At 35.1% G+C, this 23,978-nt stretch overlaps 1 protein-coding gene across 11 annotated transcripts in view; it reads right to left on the reverse strand.

Annotated features, from left to right (window-relative positions):
• Window positions 1-23,978, reverse strand: part of LOC149807303 (receptor-type tyrosine-protein phosphatase delta-like) — a 434,670-nt gene that overhangs the window by 295,151 nt on the left and 115,541 nt on the right. For all 11 annotated transcript variants that reach the window (XM_089965081.1, XM_089965090.1, XM_089965151.1 and 8 more), the window contains one exon: window positions 17,853-18,012. In XM_089965081.1, the coding sequence (XP_089821207.1) occupies window positions 17,853-17,949 (97 nt within the window). In that variant the 5' untranslated portion in view covers window positions 17,950-18,012. The remainder of the gene's footprint in view (window positions 1-17,852; window positions 18,013-23,978) is intronic.

Genomic DNA, 23,978 nt, shown 5'->3' on the forward strand with positions numbered 1-23,978 from the left:
AAACACAAAACCCTCATGAATAGCTTATTCTCTCCATTACTGAATTGTCCTATTTCTACACTGGCTCCTGTGTGATATTTACCAAGACAAATTAGCATTAGGAAAGCCATTCTGCAGAAGAAGAATTTTAACACTATGTTTATGAATATAATAACAAAAACATCTGTCCTCAAATTAAATGAGCCAGACTTAGAAATACAAACAGATCCAACACTACATCCATTATGATGGAAAATAAACAGTTCATCAGACAAACGTGTTTACAAACTAGCACTGAAGTGCTTGAAATCATTTCCTTGATCACAATCACTGCAATGTCACATTTTTGTCATATTTTAGCAACCAATTCAAGAAAACATACACTGTACTGTATATTCTCACACATGACTTGAGTAATGTGCAAGCAGATCCAGGTCTCAGTTGTTTGTACTGCTGATTACTCCTAACAAACAATTCAGAGATCATATAAAAACATTTCAAATTTTATTAAAATATCTTCAGTGGTTCAAAAGTTACTGACAAGAATACAAGTCTCAGAATTACATTTTCATTACCACATGACCTTCCCATGACATGGGGCTATTGTATCTGACACAGTCTAGTCATTAGACCTTCCCATGACATGGGGCTATTGTATCTGACACAGTCTAGTCATTAGATCTTCACATGACATGGGGCTATTGTATCTGACACAGTCTAGTCATTAGACCTTCCCATGACATGGGGCTATTGTATCTGACACAGTCTAGTCATTAGATCTTTGCTTTGAAAATGTTTCAGGAACATTATAGGCTGAACAAGCAAATGTTAATGGTTGTAGGTATGAAGAGATAGCTGGACAATGCTGCCATAACACACCCTACATAAGATGGGTGTATGAGAAATACATTCTTATATATAAATTACATGAAAAATGTTTTGAACACATAGTAAAGATAATAATATTCAAACAAATTCTTATACATTTTTCTCTCCTGAATGGGTAATTAATTCTGTTCTGTGATGACTAGAAAGAAAATACAAATGCTGTTTTTGCAAACATTTTCAGATAAACCATTTTTTAAAGAATTGTTAAAATATAAAGTATGCATTACAAAGAAGGTAATGAATCAACTGCAAGTTAAATCCAACATCAATGCCGCTGACAATTAATTCATTTTTGTACAAAATGAATAAAATAACTTCCACCAATCATGTCATTATTCTCAATCATTAAAATCATGGAGCTGGTAGAGGATAAATACTGGTAGTTTAAACTGGCTAACCCTGCCTCACTGGGTGCTCAGCATTAAGAGGTTAGTGTTAGAACTGGTCGGCCTGGTGTCAGAATAATGTGACTGGGTGGGACATCATGCTACATGTCTGCAGCATGATGCCCCAGTGCTAGACATCACTATAAACTGCCACAATGCAAACATGACTGAATTTTTTTTAAAGCTATGTTAAAAATCTAAATCACATGCACATACATATAATGGCTAACCTATGACAGCAAGAAAGGTACCACTCTTAATTTATCATATTTCCTGCATATGTATGATGCAGAAGTTGAATCAAGGCTTTGTGAAGTATATTTATTGTCTTCTAATGTATGTAATACACAATTGCATGGCCCACCTATCATGAATAATCCAAAACTCCTAGTGAGGTCAAGTTCATTTGAACTTTATGACCTTCAAGAAAACACCCATGAGGGTATACTGATTAACAAACTGATCACCATATGTCAAACAATATCCTCATATGGTACCCTTCTGCTCTAGGAAGGAGTCCTCATATGGTACCCTTCTGCTTTAGCAAGGAGTCCTCATTTGGTACCCTTCTGCTTCACTCAATTTAGATAGTTTTTAATGAAATGCCCAGAAAAAATCTTGAACTTTTTGAGGCAATGAGGTTTATACAATTTTTGACATTGTCTTTCATTTCAAATCGATCAGAGAATTTAAACTACTTTACTTGTACTAACAGATGCATCCATGGGGCAGGAGTGGGTGGATTGTGTAATTTCCAAAAGGGGAGGGGCACTGAATACCAAACATCACTGTCTGACTAAAAACGTTCATAAATTGTTTTAATTTTTCTAACAATCATTGGATTACTCCTGTACTGTTTTAATTATTTGGACATATGTTGGATATATATGGATCTATAAGCCTTGATAAGATAGGAATCTCTCTTTTGGGGGAAAAAAATGGGGGGATGTTTATTAGAAAGGTGCTTCTATTAGAATAACTACAGCACATATTTATATTTATCTGCACAGGTTTGTTTTATTGAGGTTTTTTAATGCAGTTCTTTATCCAAATATGTTTAGAGCTTAACATTTCATCATGCAGCACCATATAGCCACTATTGTACTAATGTGCCTTTAAACCCAATATGTACACACATATGAGTTCACAATTAAACAGATTTGAAAAAAATTGTGTAATATTTATGGAATTTAAAAGTGAAAATAAGGTGTGTCAAACATAAAACAGGATAGGATATAAATTAAGGGTGGTTTGCATGTCACTGTCACAAACTGAGTGCTGCTTGCAATGCTGCAACAGAACTTGCAACAAGAGCCATTGTCATTTTCAGTCCTCATATCCAACACTTGATAATCCCCCGTCAATTCTGATTTTGAACATTCTGATGATAACCTGCCAAAAATTGACTGAACTTGCCAAAAATTAAGATGTAATTTTTTATGGCATTAAATCACCTGGTAGCAATTCTTCAAAATTTATTGTGGATGTTAGTGCAATCTTTGAAGAAAAAAAGAAAATGTCATTTAATTCTATCAAATGTGGTTTCTGTGGTAAATATAGTAGAATGTTTTAATTGTCTAATTAGCACAATAATGTTAGAGAGAAGAATAAATAAAGGTCTTTGTGGTTTAGAAATTTACAGCATGTGTAAAACCATCTACAGTAACATGTAGGTGTGTGTGATTTTTTAATTTTTAACATAGCTTTAAAAAAATCTGTTATAGCACAACAATGTCTGCAGTGTGGCAGTTTATAGTGATGTCTAGCACTGGGACATCATGCCACAGACATGTAGCATGATGTCCCACCCAGTCACATTATTCTGACACCAGGTCAACCAGTCCAAACACTAACCACTTAATGCTGAGTGCCAAACAAGGCAGCTACTAGTACCATTTTTTATAAGTCTTTGGAATGACTTGGCCGGGATACAATCCTGTGACCTCCCCCATCTAAGAAGTGGAAATTACAAGGCCATAAGAGTTCAATTATCGTAATTAATTAACCAGCAGTGAAATGGAACTGTTACTAATATTGATCCATGATAAACCCACCAGCTGTCAGTAATTTAATTGTCTTTTAAGCCTGCTGAAATATCCTGGGTTTTCCTGGAGTAATAATGTATTTATATTTTCATCAGAAGTCAATAATCTGCTACCCATCCCTGATCTATTACCGTACTAATGTTAAATGAGACAGAACATCACAAGGTGTGCACTTGAAAGATGAAAATGAGAGTGAACTGTAACAAAATCCAGTAGTTACTGATTGAAAGGATAACTGATCAGCAATTTATGACAATGAATGCTTGATACAAAATACATCGTGGGTGACACAATATACAATAAGGCTTCTGATGTAAGACGTAGAAAGACATAAGGATAACAAGCAGGGTAGAAAAATATGTTGCTTTGAAGCTGAGGAAAACTAATACTTATTGCCGGGCATCTACTTTTCCCAATGTGAAAGCAGAAGAAAACTAACACTTATTGCCGGGCATCTATGTTTCCCCATGTGAAAGCCAAGGAGAATTAACACTTATTGCCGGGCATCTACGTTTCCCAATGTGAAAGCAGAGAAAAACTAACATTTATTGCTGGGCATCTACGTTTCCCAATGTGAAAACCGAGGAAAACTAACACTTATTGCTGGGCATCTACATTTCCCAATGTGAAAGCCGAGGAAAACTAACACTTATTGCTGGGCATCTACATTTCCCAATGTGAAAGCCGAGGAAAACTAACACTTATTGCCGGGCATCTACATTTCCCAATGTGAAAGCACAGGAAAACTAACACTTATTGCCGGGCATCTACATTTCCCAATGTGAAAGCAGAGGAAAACTAACACTTACTGCCGGGCTTCTACGTTTCCCAATGTGAAAGCAGAGAAAAACTAACACTTATTGCCGGGCATCTACATTTCCCAATGTGAAAGCCGGTCAGGCTATGCAAAGATATTAATAAATAAATGATCATGTCAAGAATCAGAATGGAATTTTATATTTTCCAACAACAAACACTTAATCATTAAAATGGCCTCTACATCAGGGTGCCCAAATGATTTCCATATAATTCTGAAGTTGAGCATTGGGGATTTATATTGGTAAGAGACCACAGATGTACTAATCTACATATCTGATTATGTAAATTTAATTCATGCTACTAGCCCCTCTCCATGAACCATTAAAGAAATTAGACCCATGAAACGTATAATCAAAACAGCTAGTGTCAAAGTATGTGATTTGTTTCTGTTAGCCAACTTTAGCAAAAGAATATGGCACAAATAAAGGAATCAAACTACATTTAGCTCACAGTGTAGACACAGAAATAATGGTATTGGATTAATGAAGTGTGTGTGTGTGTGTGTGTGTGTGTGTGTGTGTGTGTGTGTGTGTGTGTGAGAGAGAGAGAGAGAGATTTGGATTTTTAACATAGCTTTAATAATTTTTCAGTCATATTGCTATGATGTCTGCAGTGTGTCAGTTTATAGTGATGTCTAACACTAGGGCATCATGCTGCAGACATGTGGCATCATGTCCCACCCAGTCACATTATCCTGACACTAGGCCCACCAGTTCTAACATAAACCTCTTAATACTGAGTGCCTAGCGAGGCAGCTGTAAGTACCATTTGTAAAGTTTTTGGTATGACTTGGTCAGGGTTCAAACCCACAACCTTCCACATCAGAGGTGGACACTCTAACCACTAGTCCACCGGAACAGTGTATTGGATCAATGAAAATTCAAACTGCAATGATGTAAATTCAGATTTTAGAAAAATATAAATAAGCTTCTGGTCAGGACTGGCCAACTAACAGAAATCTCTCTCTCTCTCTCTCTCTCTCTCTCTCTCTCTCTCTCTCTATATATATATATATATATATATATATATATATATATATATATATATATATATATATATATATATATACACACACATACATACACACACACAACAAACACCAATCTTGGAGGCAAAAGCAGTAATATACCAGGCAAGTAGAAACAACTGCTGGGTAACCAGCACTGGCAGTTGGATGCCATGGGAAAAGAGTGGATTTTCAAAATGTTACGTGCACGACAATATATATGGCACAAGACAACAAAATGAGATCAATGCTGTTTTCAATTAATGAAAAACTTGACACGATTAGTAGAGTCTTTGTGAATACCCCATGTCAATATGATTATCCATCCAGGAGTATCAGTGATGACAAGATATGGTATACATTGTGGCAGCCATACTGGATGTCTGCAGGGCACCATTTAGAATAGGACCAACTAGACATCATAATTAGTCTTCTGGTGAAAGCCCATGATGATATAATTTTCTGTTTAGGAGTAGTCATAAGCAAGATTTATTTTCAAATTGTCTGCTATGGAGGATGTCAAATCAATACCATTTTCATTTAGGATGAAGTAGACATTATAAGGAGAAGCAATAACAATATCTCCTGCATATAAATTGAATATATGATCAGTAAAAGTTTCATTAAGACTAACTAGATGCCACAAAAAAATCTTCTGGTGAAAATGCCATATTGATATCACCTTATGTTCAGGAAAAATAGCAATAACAAGATTTTCAAGATGGCTACTATGATTGCAGTACTGAACTGATCAGCACCAGATTCATTTAAGACAAACTAGACAGCATAACAAATCTTGAAGTGAAAACCCCGTATCCTAATGTGATGATCTATCTACTCAGGTGTAACAGTGACAACAAGACTTTTAAGATGGCCACTGTTATGACCATATTGGATGTCTGGGCAAGATCATGTTCACTTAGGACCAACTGGACATTTCTGGTAAAACACCTATTCTGCTATGACTTTCCATTCAGAAGCGATATCAATAACAAGATTATCATCTTGGCTGCAATGGTGGCCATACTGGATGTTAGGCTGGCAAACTAAATGACCTTCTGTTCGAAAGGTCTTAAAGACAGCTGTTGTGGTGGCCATACTGAATGTCAGATCATTTCCAATCAAGACTAATTAGGCATCATATGAATTTCTTATAATGAAAACCTCATTTTGTTATGACTATCCATTCAGAAGAAGTAGCAAATGACAATATTTTCAACATGGCCACCATTTGGCCACACTTATGTAGCTGCAGTTTTCATGTAAGACCAACTAAACCACTGGGATGAATGTGTACATGTCTAAAGTATATGGGTAATTCTTTTAAGAAGTTTATTAGGAGTAGTGATAAACTTGTGCTACTGGACAGATGAGTGACTTTGTTAACTCGTTAACTCCTGGAGGTTTTTGTCGTTTTGCCTTAAATTTGAGTAGGAAACACATTTTGGGGGCTATTGCTGAATACATCCTAATACATCAACTTCCAAGAGATTTTCCATTAGCCTAATGCCTAGTTGTGTTAGAAACATCGTTTTCCACTGGTTTTTTGCTAGCGCATGAGCAGAAAGGTAAAAGTTGGAGTTCTTTTTTTTCTTCTATTTTTTTTTGTGGACCCATCATTTTCGTATTAAAACCACTCCTTATTCCAAATGCCCACCTTATCCTACTTTTTGCAAAGGTTCACCTGTCTGTGTGCAGTTCAGACTGGTGTGCCTTAGATCTGAGGCCAAAACTGGATTATGACCATGGGCAAATTTTGGGTGAGAAAAAAAAAAAAAGGATAAAAAATATTAGGTTTATCCCTCTGTATTTTGTAGTGCAACTAAAATATCCAGATTATTTGGCATCATTGTAGAGCTACATCTGTCATCTTTTCTATAATACCACCCACTTTAGTGTATCATACATGACCTTGCATCTACAGAGCTCGGCAGTAGGCTACTACCTCCTGCCACGTAAATGTGGCACTAGGGGTTAATGAGTTAGAAACATGACATCCCATAAGCTGTTCTATGACCAGTAGAACTAAGAAAGAAAGAGTATCACAAAGAATGATCTCATATTGTACTAAATATGTCCAGTACTTATGTACCTATCTAAAATAATAAAAATGTCCAGTACTTATTTACGTACCTAACTAAATGTGTCCAGTTTGGGTACTTATTTAAGTACCCATCTAAATATGTCCAGTACACAAGACTTTACTATCTACTGTATGCATTTTCCCATTTTTTTTACACATGCATTGTAAGTGATCATCTATATATTAGAGTATTAATTATGAGAGAAAATAATAACCTAATAAATTTAAATTAGTTTTGAAGGAAAAATCTCATGCAAATCAATTAAAATGCAGTTGGTTCATGAAATGATAATTGTTATGAACAGTGCTCAAATTGATTTTAGTCTGTAATTTAAAATACAGAATATACTTACATAAAAACTGGTAGGCTCAAAATGGACAGACAGATGAGGGTCAATGCAGTTTCCTTACCGATTACTGTTAAGAAACTGCTGGCACTTTGTTTAATGGCAGATTTAGGTCTATATGGTAAATGTACACTGTATATGTGAAGTGAGTATATGTGGTAAACAATGAAACTAAATTCAGAATATTTTCTAAAAAATGAACACAGTGTCATATGCCACATTTAAACAAAGACTGAAATTCCAGGTAGAGCAGGAGTGCACAACCCGTGACCCGCGGTGTTTTGTCCAATCCTCAGGGCAAATTAAAACAACACAGAAATCTGGCCCATGAACAGTAATGATATTATAAAGAAATCAGTGTTTGCTACCCTCAAGTGGTATTAGAAAATGCAATCTGCCCTTGGCCAAAACGGTTGTGTCCCCCTGATGTAGAGGTTGAAATTCATCAAAAAACCTATGTAAAACTGAATGGGAATGCCAATTTAAGTAATATATTCTGTTGTTGAAAAACTCTTTTTTATGTGTGACATCAAAACTAAACTTCTTCTTTCCAGGCTGCAGTGCATTTTAGTCTCACGTGTAAAGCATGACTGATAAAGTTTTGTATACAGCCAACATGGAGGTGCCATATCAGATGAAATCTTGAGATGTCATACTTTATTAATCAAGTTATGAATAAAATAAAAGTTTGCAAGACTTATTAGGCAGGCAGTTCACTGTCTTTGGCTTTAAATTGTTCAAATGATAGATGTGTATGAAACTGTACTACAAAAATTCCAAGGATATTTAACCCAATAGGAAGAAAATGGAATGATGTAAGTACATGTACGTATAAAATGCTTTGGCAGTACATGTAAAGTTTGTGGTTTCAATATCCATCACTGACTACACTGTTTAACAGATACCCTGTGGCTTATTTCTTTAGTGGGACCAGTCCAGCAATTCAAACTTTTTTTATTTTACCTAAATTACTGATGATAAAATTGCCAGATAAATCAAACTTATTTCACTGAAATAAGAGAACAAAAAAATGAGTTTGTTTTTGTTTTGATATTAGCTAAGTTAATGAATCCAATTTAGTAATGAATGCAATTCAATGTTTAAATGCAGAGGTACACTGTAACTACATAAAAAGTAGAATGCTGAACATACACTGTAGCATTGTATCTGGATGCAGGAAACCCTGAATAATGTGGCAAACCATCGGGGTAAAATATGGCAGTTACTGGGGCAATTTAGGTTCAGTATCCAATTCAAACCAGGTGATTCAGGTGCAAATTACTGGTGAATGCTCTGTGTGGCTAGACATGAGTCAAAATAGGATATACTGAAGTAGATAAAACCAGTGAGTCAAACCAGAGACATCTATAACACAGAGATTCATAACTGACCGATGAATCAAAAGCTCTCAGTTACATCACATGGCAATGCGTGAGTAAGCGACAACACAATGGAGGCATCTATGTAATTTGCTCTACTGATTATTCCTAACAAACTGCATAGACCCAGATTTGGTTCTGTGCAGTTTGCAGTTGGTGTGTGTGTGTGTGTGTGTGTGTGTGTGTGTGTATGATTTGGATTTTTAACGTAGCTTTAACAATTTAACAGGGTTTTTCTGGGTTCTTCCACCACCATTGACACTAGCCACCATGTATAGCCTATCCTGTGCTGAAAAATGGCATTAAACCCTACAACAACATTGAATATATTTAAAGTTATTAGAGATTTTCACAATATTATGCCCATAAAATCAGAGCACTAAAATATTCCGAATTTTTCCCCAATCTGCTTTCTGACAAGAATGTTGACTATAAATCAACTGTGTGATCCCAATAAGTTGTGAGTTCCACCTTGTGAGTAACAGTGGGGAAATAAAATAAACTTCATAATTTAATTACATTTGTGACAGATAATATAAGACAATTCTAATCCCTCATGTGACCTTCGACCTTCATAGCCTGGTAACTTAGTTAACTGAATATTATGATGCAAATCACTATTTTTTGCACAATCTAATACTTGATGCAATAAAGTCATCCTTGTATCCTTTAAAAGCTGAATTTATTTTTCTGATTCATACTTATCTTCATTCATTCATGTTTTATTTGATTTACACATAACAGGTTAATACATTTTGTGCAAACTATTCAATTTTCAAATCTTATTATTCATGTTGCAACAATTCTGAATGGTAATATCATGCATACAATTGTTGACCCAATCCCAAAACACTGTTTAATCATACTTTTTGTTTTGCCTTTTTGGTGGATTCATCAAAAAATACTATAAGTTTAATTACTTTTATTATTTTAGTGTTATTTCTGTCTGAATACATCAGTATTAAGAATGAAACAAAGAGACAAATCATTGAAAACATTTTTGGGATATAAATACCTAACTATGACATGCCAGATGCAACAAAAAAGGGAAGTAATTCAGTCAAGTTTAAAAGCCAATAATACATTTCAGTATAAGTCACTCTTATTTTAAGAATACACAACAATATAATTACTGCAACTATAACATGTTTCTATGCACAAATAAATAGTGCCAACATTCATATGAAGAAATAGCAATGCTTAATTGCTTAATTTTTAGTGTAATGTACTAGTTTTTAATTAAGAAAAAGTAGTTGCATTGCATGTGATAAATCTAACTTTTATCTATCAAATATACCAAATGTTCATCTCTCCATTCATCCATCTTGTGCATTCTTTTTTCCTAAGTGCTTAATTTAAGCAGATAACTACTGTAACTTACTGTGTGTACTCGCTTGTAAGTCGAGTCAAACTTTTATAAAGAAAGATCCAGATCTGCCTTAGCATAATGCACCTGCAGATTAGGGTCTATATTGTTTGTCCTACTGAATACTCCTAGCAATTTGCACAGACCCAGTTCTGCCTATGCATAATGCACCAGCAAATCTGGATCTGTGCAGTCTGTAATAGGGTTTGCCTTATAAGCAAAAATAGATGGTAATTTGGAAATTGGAGGCTATCAGAGAACTGCTGATGCCTAGACTAATTACATGATGCAGGTCCCAAAAGCAATTCATTCTGTGTAATCCTGCAGAAGATTTTATTGGATACTCAATAGGTAGTTAGATGTTAATGAACTACCCAGAGGTAAGGGACACACACTTGTCTAATTAAAGGAGGTTTTTGTAACAATTGGTATGGTTTTGTCATTTATAGTGAGAAGACTCCAGCCATCATCTGAGTTTGTAATAGTGTCAGCAAATACCGGTAACAAAGCTGAACATAAAACTTATTCTAAATAAGAATACAAAATACAAGCAATTATAAAGACAACATTTCCATGAAGAAAAAAAAAAGAACAACCTGCCAATTAGCTTTTGATTGGACTGAACCACATTGTAGATAATGTACTGTCAGGTCCTGATTAACCAACCATTTATCTCGTTTAATTAATAATTTAAACTTTTACATATGTGATACAGAACTTTTAACAGCATGAGCAGATGCAAAATGATCAAAGTTCAGAGATTTTATAACAAGATATCAAATAGGACACCAGCACTAAAACATGATTAATAAAATGACATCAAATTAATCTAAAGAAAACATTAACAATGAACTTGATCTAGAGTCTTGACAAAGACATGCAGATGGTGTCAAAGTGATCATATGTTTAGCTTCCACCAAAGCAAGTTAAACAAGGAATTAAACTGGACATGGAAATTTCATGAGCATGAAAAGGTAGAAATATTCTCTGGATGTGTATTAAATGTCCCAATAGGTATTAATAATGTTTAAAATAAACTGTGTACTAACACAGGTAGCAAACAAGATCTGGGACAACCCATGAACAATCTTTTTTATAGTGGCTTACCCATACAATACCATCCACTTTTGCATAGGGGTAATTTTACTACTTCCCATTGCAACTTGTTATGGAAAGGGTTTAATGTGCAATACACACACACAAAACTAAATATATATTTTATAGCAATACAATGAAACCATCAGGCTGAGATATACTTATAAGTGGTATCAAATTAATTTTTTCACCTGGTTCAGAAGAAAACAGAAATATATTTTATTGTTATTCCATCTCTCCTCTTCTATGCTTTCTCAGTACCTTTTGCTAAACAGTCTAAATGGATTTCAAAATTAATTCAGATCATAAAAAAATTTGATATGGTGCATTAAAGAATACAGATTCATTGAGATCAGAGAAAACACCTAACATCTATACTTGCTTCTAAGACAATTCCAACTGCAAATTGCACAGACCCAGATCTGCCAGAGTATTCAGCTATGACAGACCAATGATCTTTATTGCTTGCAGTTTAACTTGACTTAAAAGCAGGAATATATGGTAAATAGTTCCATGAAGAAACAGATTCAGCATCTGTTTCAAATGCCAGATCAACCACATAAAGTACATGGGTGTGTAACACTTTATTAAAATGAAACTGATTCATAAAGTTATAATGAACTCAACTAATACAGGTGTCTTTAACCTGTGAACTACATTTTTACACTGTACACTTTACCATCATTAATTCAGCACTTGTCAGGATTAACACACACAAGATAATCTGATATGACAGTTCTAAATCTAAGAGGTTATTGCCAAATAATCAGAATCATCTCTCAGAGTTTGCAAATAATCCAGTTTTGTACATACATACATGCATGGTTCAATAAGCATTAAAGATACAGTGAATCAAGAAATCAGCAGCTCTGAAAACAAAGCAAGCCACGATCTGACACAGCAAATTCTATCATACCATTATTGCACTACCAAGGTGATCATTTTAAGTAAGATGTATGGCTATGTAAATACATGTATCTACAGCAAAACCTGCCTTCTCAGGCATATTCATGAACAGGATACTTGCTTGAAAGATACAGTAGTGATGGGAATTTTCAATGTAATTTTATCTAATATCCACAATCGCTTTTCAATTGCAAACTCTACAGAACCAGACGTACTGCAGCATAATGTACTGACAGATATGGGTCTATGCAGATGGTTATGAGTAATCAGTACAACATACACCAGGATCTGCTATCAGATCATGTGATGGCAAATCAGTGTCAATGCTGTTTGCGGTTGGAGTCAACTTAAGTGTGGAAATACCGTTTATTTCAAGGACACCTTGATGATTAAATACACAGTGTAGCCATTATGACCTTTATAATGAGGTCAAACTATAAAATTTTGTTTATCAATGCTTGCATGCAATTTTTTATTTAGTTTGATAGAACTTGGCAGCTTTTACTTCTTCAAAAATTAACTATAAACTTGGATCAGTTTGAAACAAAGGTGCATACAGATGAAAGAACACAAGTTTTTGCTGTGAAACAGTAATTATATGTCTGTTTCAACAAATAAGTGAAACTTCCTAAAGCAGACCCTTCTTGGGCAACCAAAAGTTATTTTTGTCTCTTTACAGATCTTTACAGAGTTGCCATTATACACAAGTCAATTAGCATTTTCAGGTGTTCAGTTTGCAATGTCCGCTATGTCAGTTTTAGTGTTATACAGCACAGACACAGAGTCTAATTTTATTTGCACACAATGCACCAGTCACATTGACAACAAAACCCAAATGTGCCAATATGTCAAATTTGAAATTGAATTGTTATCATTAGGGTAGAGGCTTGAAGCAATTTGTTTGCTGGATGGTGGAACAAGAAGTTGTTTCATCCCAGTAGCAATGTCCTTTTGTGTCAGTGTGATAGGTATAGTTGTACATTTTCATCCATTTTCCTGTGAATTATAAGCTACTGCTGAAAAATTTATCTTTAAAAAGAATGCAATTTATGTCCCTTTCCATCTGATTCAGGGGTCATCCAATATTTAAAATTTGTCTGTAAAGGCAGACAAAGTTTGGGTTGATGGATAGCCAAAAATAGGCTTATGTAGTTTCTTTGGATTTCCTATTCATCACATGCTTCTAACACAAACTGTCTTTGATCTTGGTTTGATTAGCAACTGGCTAATCCTGATACTTTTAAAGTGTGAACAGCTGTTTCCATGCCTAATTTATATAAGATGGCTCACTAAGTAGTCCCATCTCTATTTTAGTCATATGAGAGGTGTCAATCAGTAATGAAATTATAGCTTTCTTATGGTCCACAACAAACTGTAGTTGCTATTGACAGGTTTGTCCAAAGATTATTTAGTGGAGAGGTATTTGGAGTACAGTGCCCAAGGACACAGTGGCCAATCCATGCTGACCTAAAGGTAGAATTGAAACCTGTACATTTTTGAAGTCTGTCATGCTAACCATAATGCCAAAGCAGCTCCTGGAAACCAGGTTAGAGAGAGTCCAGATTGGACAAGTTTCACAGCATAATGTATTGCATATGACTGCATGTTTGTTGGAACTTGGAAACAAGATAATTTTAGAGTGCATTAATTTCCCTTGTGAAAAGCTGATTCAAGTTCTTCAAAAATTATACAAAAGGTACAATACAGTAGTAAGTTTTGATATCAGCTGGAAAAAGTAAACTTAATTTTTTTTAAAAACTTGCAACAGTAAAACACAGTAAATAAAAGTAGAAAAACTATAAAAATGAAAACAATAATTCTGAGATGTCACTCTGATTTGAGAAAAACAGGTTCTGAGCATTCTGGCTGGCTTTAATCTGTATGTGTCCCAATTAGTAACATAAATAATAAATAGGCACTTCTTCATGGAAATGAGATAACAACTGATGTGCTAGACTGATGGAGGAAACAAACATGTGTATTAATGAGCTCCTACCATCAAAGGTAATTTCCTATTTAACAAACATGCCATACAGAGCAGCCATGATCAATATGAAGCAGTTCCATGCATTTCCTGTCACACTACAACAACTTGTGCAGCTACTAAAAGTACTGCAAGCTGTTGTAATTCTTGCTGATTCGAATTAAAGATACCAGACTCTTAGGAGAGCTGCTCCTTCATTTGTGATCAGACACGCCACAAAAAAAAAAATCTCGGCCATTTTGCTGAAGGGATGGGGGTGCAAAGCACATTATAACTGAATGAAAGAAATCTGGAAATCAAATTGAATTAAATATGAAGTCAGGGAATTCAAATGCTGAAAAGTCCATAATTCAAGCTGATTTTCAATACTTCATGGAGAAGAAAAAGTTGCATTAATATAAAGCAGATACCAAACATCATAATGTATCTCATTTCATGTTTTAACTCTCTGTGATGGGAACAGTTTCCTTTCCTCTTAACCTTACAACCTTTTAGGTTTTGACCTCATAAAGTATCTCAGTTTTGTGCAACCAAAATCTTGTCTCTGCTGAATAATTTCACTTTGTCTCTGCCAATAATTTCACTATCAAAACACTTGTGACAAAGAATAAATAGGCTGACAAGTTTTCTTATTTGATCATATTATGTTTCCATTAGAACCATTACTCAGCATACATCCAGCAATTTAATCTGAGCAATTGGGGGATTTTCCTTAATCTCTTTCATGGTGGCCATCTACAGTTCTCTAGAAAGATGGGCTGATATAATACAAACCTTTCCGTGCTAGAGAAAGGCTGAACAATTTACACAGTGGTCTCTTACTTGAAAAAACACTCATTTTAATCTATGAATATCAAAACACAGACCAACTTTCTGTAAGATCCCAGCACCATTCATGTCCAACAAATTCTACATTTTTCACTCCATACATTTTATTTTCTGTATAATTTTACTTTCTCGCTCAAACACTGCCAAACCTGTTCCACTACACTGGCTGTTGCATGCTTAGCAGAGCTTTTAATAGTATACCAATTTTTTTTTATAACATAACATGTATATAGTCATATCATTTATTTATTAGCAAGGAACCCCCCCCCCCAAGAGGTCCAAGTGGATCTGAAATTGCTCTGCTGAACAGCCAAATCTGAGAGGAGACATCCAAGAAATCAGAAGGATGCTATTTGTACCAATGCCTTCCACTAATGCTGACTGGATGTTATGACAAGTGTCCTTTTAAAGGACTGATACTCAACTGTCTGAAAAAAGGACTGACACTCAACTATCTGAACAGAACTTCCTGGGATTCAAGATAAGACCATTTCTTCTTTTCAACTGTTTTTTTTTTTTTAAATCATTCAACTTTCGATTTTTTTAAAATGGCAGTCATATATGATCATTAAAATTTAAAGCATTTTTATTTCAGAATGGTTTATTTCAAATTTAGTAAAAATCTAATGGGCAGTTGGTTTGAGATCATGTCAAGGATTTTCTACTTTTTTGTAATTAGTGTTCAAATAGATACTTTTAAATCTGTTTAACTTCGATTCTTGTCTGATGGGTAAATTCCAAGCTGAAATTTCAAAACTTGAGTTAAAACGGTTTTCTCCTTTCCTAACAGTGTGCACAAATTGCTTTTCTTCAAAACAATTTGGGTTAAAGAATAATTTTATTGAGCAGTTAATTAGTGAAGCTAATTCCCTTTTGACATATTACACAGGATGGCTGTTTACTGTACTTTGTGTATAACCTTTTGACATATTACACAGGATGTCTGTTTACTGTACTTTGTGTATAACCTTTTGACATATTACACAGGATGGCTGTTTACTGTACTTTGTGTATAACCTTTTGACATATTACACAGGATGGCTCTATTTACTGTACTTTGTGTATAACCATTTGACATATTACATGGGATGCCTCTATTTACTGTACTTTGTGTATAACCATTTGACATATTACACGGGATGCCTCTATTTACTGTACTTTGTGTATAACAGTTGAAAAACTAAATTTTTTTTTTAAATACCTGCTCTGGAGACAACAGCCATATTTTGCACAGGTTAAACTTAGTTGCTGAATACAGAACACAACAAATCTCACTCTCTTTGAAAAAGCAAAGCCAAATGGGAAATATGTTGTAGTTTATGTTTATCAGTATCCACAGAACTAAGAAGAGCTTAAACAGTCTTAAATAAATTTTACTTTGTGCTTAAACAAGTCATCACCTATCAGATCATGCTGCCAAGTCTTTGCTACAACCAATTTTCCATGTAGAACTGTGAGAATGATCTGACATATCTATGGTTGTTAATATTTTGGTACATAAAGGTTAGTCCTTACACAGGTCATCACTTGTCAATACAGGCTGAAATTGTCTTTGCTTCAACCATATTTTCTGTGTAAAGGCCCAGTTCAATTGCAACTGTGCACAACCATATCTGCTGTTGTTAATATCTTGGCAAACGGATAGACAGGATCAGCAGATGGACATGGCTAATATTGCATTAATGCTTGTGTTGATTTTGAACTTGCCATGTGAAGGTAAATATGATCTTGCTTATATGTCGAGTCAAATTGCAAACAACAAAGACCCTAATCTTCCATAACATAATGCACAGGTCTGCAGATCAGGGTCTATGTTGTTTGTCATCCTAACAAACTGCACAGACCCAGATCTGCTGGCACATTATGCACCAGCAGATATGGGTCTGTGCATTTTCCAGATGGACTCAACTTATAAGCAAACATGAACGATACATGTAAGCACCAGTATAATGACACAGGATGGACTTGTGCATAATAGCCATCAACGAATCTACTGAATGGTTGTAAACAAATGCAAAAGGTCTGAAGTAAAGTTTCTCTGGAACTGAAAAGATAAAAGGTTTACATAAATTTGTCTATTCATCTCAAGACAGGATGAATGCATCTCCTATTTGAAAATAAACAACTGTTTCAGTGGTTCAATATATATATAGATGTATAGTGGTACTGCTGCCACTGTGACAGCATGTGCTGTTAAACCTGCATGTCTTCCAACTCCCTGTCCTCTCCCCCATCCCCCAATCGTTCAGTCAACTTATGTGACAGTATGATACAAAGTCTGGTTGGTATAAAATTTTGGGTAACACCAATGCTAGCATGTTACATGGACAACCTTGACTGACAATCGAACCATTTACTCAGGTCGACGTAAAACCCGAAAGGGTATTTCTTTTTTGTTTGACAAAAAAGAAAAAAGAAAAATGGCATACAGTATGTAAATTTAAAAAATTGACATCTGGGGAGCACAAGTAAATGTCACAGCTGTCTGGACAGCTAAAATTAACTACTGAGCAAATGAAATGTCATGAACATAGTCCAATTTTACCACAAACAAATATTATTTAAATTGGAGACCACATTCTTTGCATGATCCTTGCCAGGCTAGAAAGTCAAAATTGGAATTCATGCCAATTCATTAGCTGACATGCTGCATATAGGAGATGCATACGCTTCCTTGGACAAATCATACTGAAATGTAACGTATACATGTCTACATAAAAATTTGTCATTATATGTCTTACCTGGTTCTTCCTGTGCAACAGCAGTCGTGATGGTAAACAGCAATGCCAGTATCGTGAGTGACCCCATAGGGGCCATAATCCTCTGGCTGATGGTCATAGCAAACAAGACGGGACTGGAAGCTACTAGGACATTAATACCTCATGAACTTCAATGCCTTACCTGATGGGAAACAAAAAAAAGAATACTTATCACTTTGTGAAACACTCCTCCATTTGGAAACAGTAACTCCATGTTGTGCATTTGATATAGTCAATGCAAGAATCCACACACCCAGATGAAGTCATATAGGTTTTGGATACTTAAGTCACAGTCAGCATGGATTAGTAGTGTTAGTCAAGCTTTGTATACATTCAGAGGCAACATCCATCAACAATTAAATTTGAAAGACTAGCAGAATCCATCACCAGTTACAAAGCACTATCACTATGGAAAAAAAGAATCTACCACCAATGGTCAACAGGAACAAGTAAGCACTGTGGTTAGTAGGATGAACACAGAAAGTATGTTGGGTATATGGGATGTGTCAAGTATAAACAAAGAACAGCTAATTGAGTAAATATGGATGCAGGTGGGTTAGCTGAGTTAACCTTATAGTTTGTATGGAATCTATTCAATGTAAGGAAAAAAGGTAAGTGTGAAGAGAAGGGTGTAAAAAGTGTACAAGACAGCATAAACAAACTGGATAAATATTTTCAAAACACCAATCAAAAATGGTGTTTCAGAGCAATATTTTTAATGTGGTTATGTCTGTAACAACATTATCCATCTACAAATATAAACATATCATTTGTAATGAGTAACATCATTTTACACAATATGTGTACATTTACATTTGTGGGAATTTGGTTTAATTTTAATTATAAAATGTTTGAACAAAACTCCAGAGATTATTGACTTATATTCTGTGTAAAAGAATTTATGTGAATTAATTGTAATTTTGTGAATAATAATGACTAACTATAGATATGATAAAGGCCCCACCACCACCACCAGGTTACTTCAATTACCATATATATTCACATACAAGATGGGTCCAACTGTAAACACCACAGACTATGATCTGTCACTACAACATATACTGACAGATCAAGGTCTATGTTATTTGCTCCACTGATTAATCCAAACATGCCATTTGCATATAGATCTGCCGGTACACAATTCAATGGCACACTTTGTCACATACGTGCACTCAAGCAATAATCATTCACTACAAAGTGAACTATGCTATATGTGAGGTTATGTTATATTGAGGTACTTAATAAATACAATTACTCCTAATAATGAAATGGGATCCATGACCTTACCCACCATCACCTTATGCAGAGACTTTTTATAGGGACGAAGTAGTGTAGTTACTTTTTTTGTCAGTACTAAAGATATGCAGTGGAAAATAATTCTATTGTCCTTGTCGGTGGATCATTGGTCACAAGTCTTTATATTAGGGATTTGAATAAATCCTAAAATCCATGAAAACTGGTAACTGACCAATAGCAGTAAATTTACTGCATTAAAAAGATCCTCATTTCTTTGTGCAATGAGATACATTATAATAACTAAGCTAGTAGCTGTGTATACTGCAGGATGAATGATTATGTAACAACACATTGCAGTGATTTTGAAAGCAGTCAGCTACAAAATAAATTATTGCACAAATGGAAGCTAAAGTAGTAAAGATAAGCTGTAGAGTTCAATTTATGACAACATTCCACATTTCCAGAGCTGAGGAAACTAGGAGAACTGATCTTCAGCGTTACAAAGGAAACAAGTTTGAATTGATCATCAGAATATGTTTGTGTTAAATGTAAGTTTTTCTGTTTGTTCCTTATTTCCAGCATAGTGACACTATTTGATTGTTACAAAGAGCCAGGGCAAATAAAGTGACCTTCAATAACGATCATGGTAGCTGTGATCTGGGTTAAATGGGTAGGAACAGAACCTACTCCCTTCCAGTCACGAGTCCAATGCCAACCATCAACTATCTTATATTTCTTTAGAAATACTATTTAAAAAACTATGAAAATTATTAACTAAACATTCAAATGTCTAAATAAGTAATTTATAAAGTGATTTGCTAACAATCCCAAGTGCCTGATACTTTTATCCTTGACTTCCCATTTCACCAACCTGATTCAGTAACATTTTTTTCCCGTTATACTTAACAAATAAATTTAATTGAATGTATAAAAATCATATATAAAATATTTTGTAAATTGTGTTATTATTTCAGGCTCTGAATTAAGTAAAAGTATTAATCCCATCAGAAGACCAGAGCAGGCTGTCTCATAAATTGTCAGAAAGTATGGGGCAGGCTTATAAGCAGACACCCATAGTAAACAGTTGCCAAATTTATATTTAAATACAAATGGCAGTGGGTGAGTGGTGGGCTGACCATCAAGCATGTACTACTGTAATGTATTTTTACAAATTTAAGTCCACTGGATGACACATTATTTCCAGCACACTAATTATTGGCGACAGCAAGATTTATGCCCACAGCAATAGGTAAGGTGATCACAAGGTGCACTAAGAAAATGGGTGTATCTCTAGTATGGGACTGTCACTGTCAGGTCATTCTGCTTATGATAACAGAACACAAGGAGCTGGGGAAATCCAAACCATGGACAATAAACATTTTAAGAAGTGTTTCAGTACAATTACAAAACAATCATGTTAAGGCATTAACATAAAGAAGGGACTGCCTTTAAAACTGTCTCCTTTCAAAACAAGGAACATTGAACTTTTTCTTTTGTTCTTAAATTAATTATCACTCTCTTGATTTGAACCAAGATAAAACCATCTCAAGCTTTAAAAGTATAGAAGTAAAAAACATGGAGTCAATAACAGGAACACAGAAATGAAAAGAGGTCAAAAGAAATCCTCCCAGTGTTGCATCACTCCTGACGGCATAACAAAAAACTTGAGATAGGGCATATGGTACATGATTTTTAGCAGCTATTAATTCATGTTTCGGTTATCAAGGACAGATACCTTCTATTCATACTGTCAGTGCCAACTGTTGACATGAAACTGCACATCACTGCAAATTAAGGACATTTACAGGGTTTTTGAAAAAAGAACTCCACCTATAATTCTTTGCCAGCCAAACCTTGTCCCCCACCCACAATCTAAAGTAATTTACTATGATTTTAATTTTCTTTCAGTTGTGTCCAGGAGGAGTAAATTAATAAAAATCTTTTCATTCCTTTGCTTACAAACCAAGTACTTACAAGGGGAGACGCTATGTAAAAACATTGCAACAAATTTGTGAATTACTTAAGAAGTTAATTCTTTGGGACATTTTAATTTTGCATGAGAAGCTCCCGATATGCAAATGGACTGAGATGTTGACCTTTACATGTAACTGACACCTCACCTCTGTCTGACAAGAGTTTGAGTCTAAACTTGGCTAACATAGCCCTATCAAATATATTGACTGCCACATACACACATCAGGTGTTGAAAATGGCATTAAACCCAGTAACAAAAAAACAAAACAAAAATAATTATAATTTTGCATGAATCACATATATCTGCTTATAATGTGCATTCCAGGAGAACCAGTTCTATCATAGAAAATCACCAGTTAACACACTTGTTTGAAATCTAAGACCATACCTGTCACAGCATAGTGTCAGCTGAACAAAGCAGTTTGAAATCTAAGACTCTGATCTGTCAGCATACAGCATGCAAGCTGATCAGAAGTATTTGAAATCAAAAACTCAAATCTGTCACAGCAAAATGACAGCAGAACAGAGCTGATTGAAAATTATGACCCACATCTGTCATAAAATACTGCCAGCTGATCTGGGTTATTTCACATCCAAGACTCAGATTTTCATAGAATACTGCCAGCTGATCTGGGTTGTTTCAAATCTAAGACTCAGATCTGTCATAAAATACTGCCAGTTGATCTGGGTTGTTTCAAATCCAAGACTCAGATCTGTCATAGAATACTGCCAGCTGATCTGTGTTGTTTCAAATCTAAGACTCAGATTTGTCATAGAATACTGCCAGTTGACCTGGGTTGTTTCAAATCTAAGACTCAGATCTGTCACAGCAAAATGCCAGCTAATCAGGATCATTTTAAATCTAAGACCCAGATCAATTATAGCATACAGATGTACTAGCTGGTCAGGATAGATTTTAAATCTAAGCCTAAGATATGTCACAGAAAAATGCTAGTTGATCTTGGCTGTTTGAACCAGATCTGCCACAACAAAATGAGCTGATCTAAACTGTCTGAACCAGATCTGCCACAGCAAAATGCCATTTGATCTTAACTGTTTGATCCAGATCTGCCACAGCAAAATTCCAGCTAATCTGAGCTGTCTGAACCAGATCTGCCACAGCAAAATGCCATCTGATTTTAACCAGATCTGCCACAGCAAAATGCCAGCTAATCTGAGCTGTCTGAACCAGATCTGCCACACAAAATACCATCTGATCTGAACTGTCTGAACCAGATCTGCCACAGCAAAATGCCATCTGATCTGAACTATCTGAACCAGATCTGCCACAGAAAAATGCCAGCTAATCTGAGCTGTCTGAACCAGATCTGCCACAGCAAAATGCCAGCTGACCTGAACTGTCTGAACCAGATCTGCCACAGCAAAATGCCAGCTGATCTGAACTGTCTGAACCAGATCTGCCACAGCAAAATGCCAGCTGATCTGACCTGTTTGAACCAGATCTGCCACAGCAAAATGCCATCTGATCTGAACTGTTTGAAATCTAAGACTCAGATCTTTAACATGGAATCTTGAGCACAATGAACAATGCAAATGGTGTGAATCCTCCATTTTGTTTGGTTCAAAAATATCTATCCCAGGATACCATGTTGGGTATAGTCAATCCCTTTCTCACATTTAAATCTGAGATGTTATATGACATCCCCATGAGATAGATTCAGTGTTAATACCATAAACTATCATGGTTGTTATAAGAACATTCTTTCTCAAATTTGAAGATTTTCTTCAATGAATCCTTTACAATAGAAAAGACTTTTATCATTAACATGTAATTTCAAGCTTAAATGAGGTTTCTGCGCCATGCTTTCTATCTTTACGTTTGGATAAAGAATCAAGATTTCAAATTAAAATCTGAGGAATGAATTGTCTGGAACTGACCAAAACCCAGGACCAGAATATAAAGTAATAGCACAGGGCCCAGTATAAACCTGATTTGGATTGGAGTGATAATCTTCTTTATGCAACAGCAGACCTCCAGGCTTGATATTTTATGCAGGTAACCCTACCTTACAGACCTGTATGAATCCATGGTACACATACTCTGATACATCATGTGTATCCCCAGGCAAAGGAAACAGGTCATTATCCCAATATTCAAAAAAACCACAAGATTTCCACATTAGGCCTGGGAAACAAGGCTCATTACCTACTACAGCCAAATTGTAACACATATAAGTTTACAGGAACTGTAAGGTGAGACTTAAATTGAGGTCAGGGAAACTGGGAATCTATCTCATTAAACAACCAAAAAAAGAATCATGGGAATCTGGGAGAAGACTTTTTCAACATAAGCAGTGCTGTACTCAGACCACCAGGCAGGGCATGATGCTGGCAGGGCATTCAAAGTACAAGAAAATCTCTTCTGATGGTAGCTTCCATTGGGGTAGGGCATACCCAGAGATGCAAGTGTACTGTCTTTTTATAGCCCAGTTCAATAACATTTACCTCCCTTAAAGAATAACTGCAGAGTTATCATTTTTGCAATAAGCGTACATTACTTACTTCAGGGGAGCACTGTAACATTAGATTTAAACAAAGGGAAAGGTGATCCAACAAATTTAAACGTTACAAGTACGTAACATAAACGCTCTGAAAAATATTATTCTTTACTTGAATCATAAAACGTCCACTGATTTAAAACCTCTGATGCTTTTAAAATCGTCTTTCAGCAGGAAATAAATTGTAAAATGTTTCATTTGCTCTTACTTTAAAATTTATAAGTGAGTCAACTGCAATGAAACAAAATAATTTATTGCTATCAAACTGGATCACATTCAAACAATTTGGACTTCACGCTTAATAACATGAATCTCTGAACTAGATTTAAAGTGTATTTTAGTAGAATTGTATGTGTAGTTTGTTTGCTTACATAAATGT

Source organism: Sinohyriopsis cumingii, chromosome 1, assembly GCF_028554795.1.
Source record: "Sinohyriopsis cumingii isolate HCF-2022 chromosome 1, ASM2855479v2, whole genome shotgun sequence".
NCBI classification, from domain to species: Eukaryota; Metazoa; Mollusca; class Bivalvia; order Unionida; family Unionidae; genus Sinohyriopsis; species Sinohyriopsis cumingii.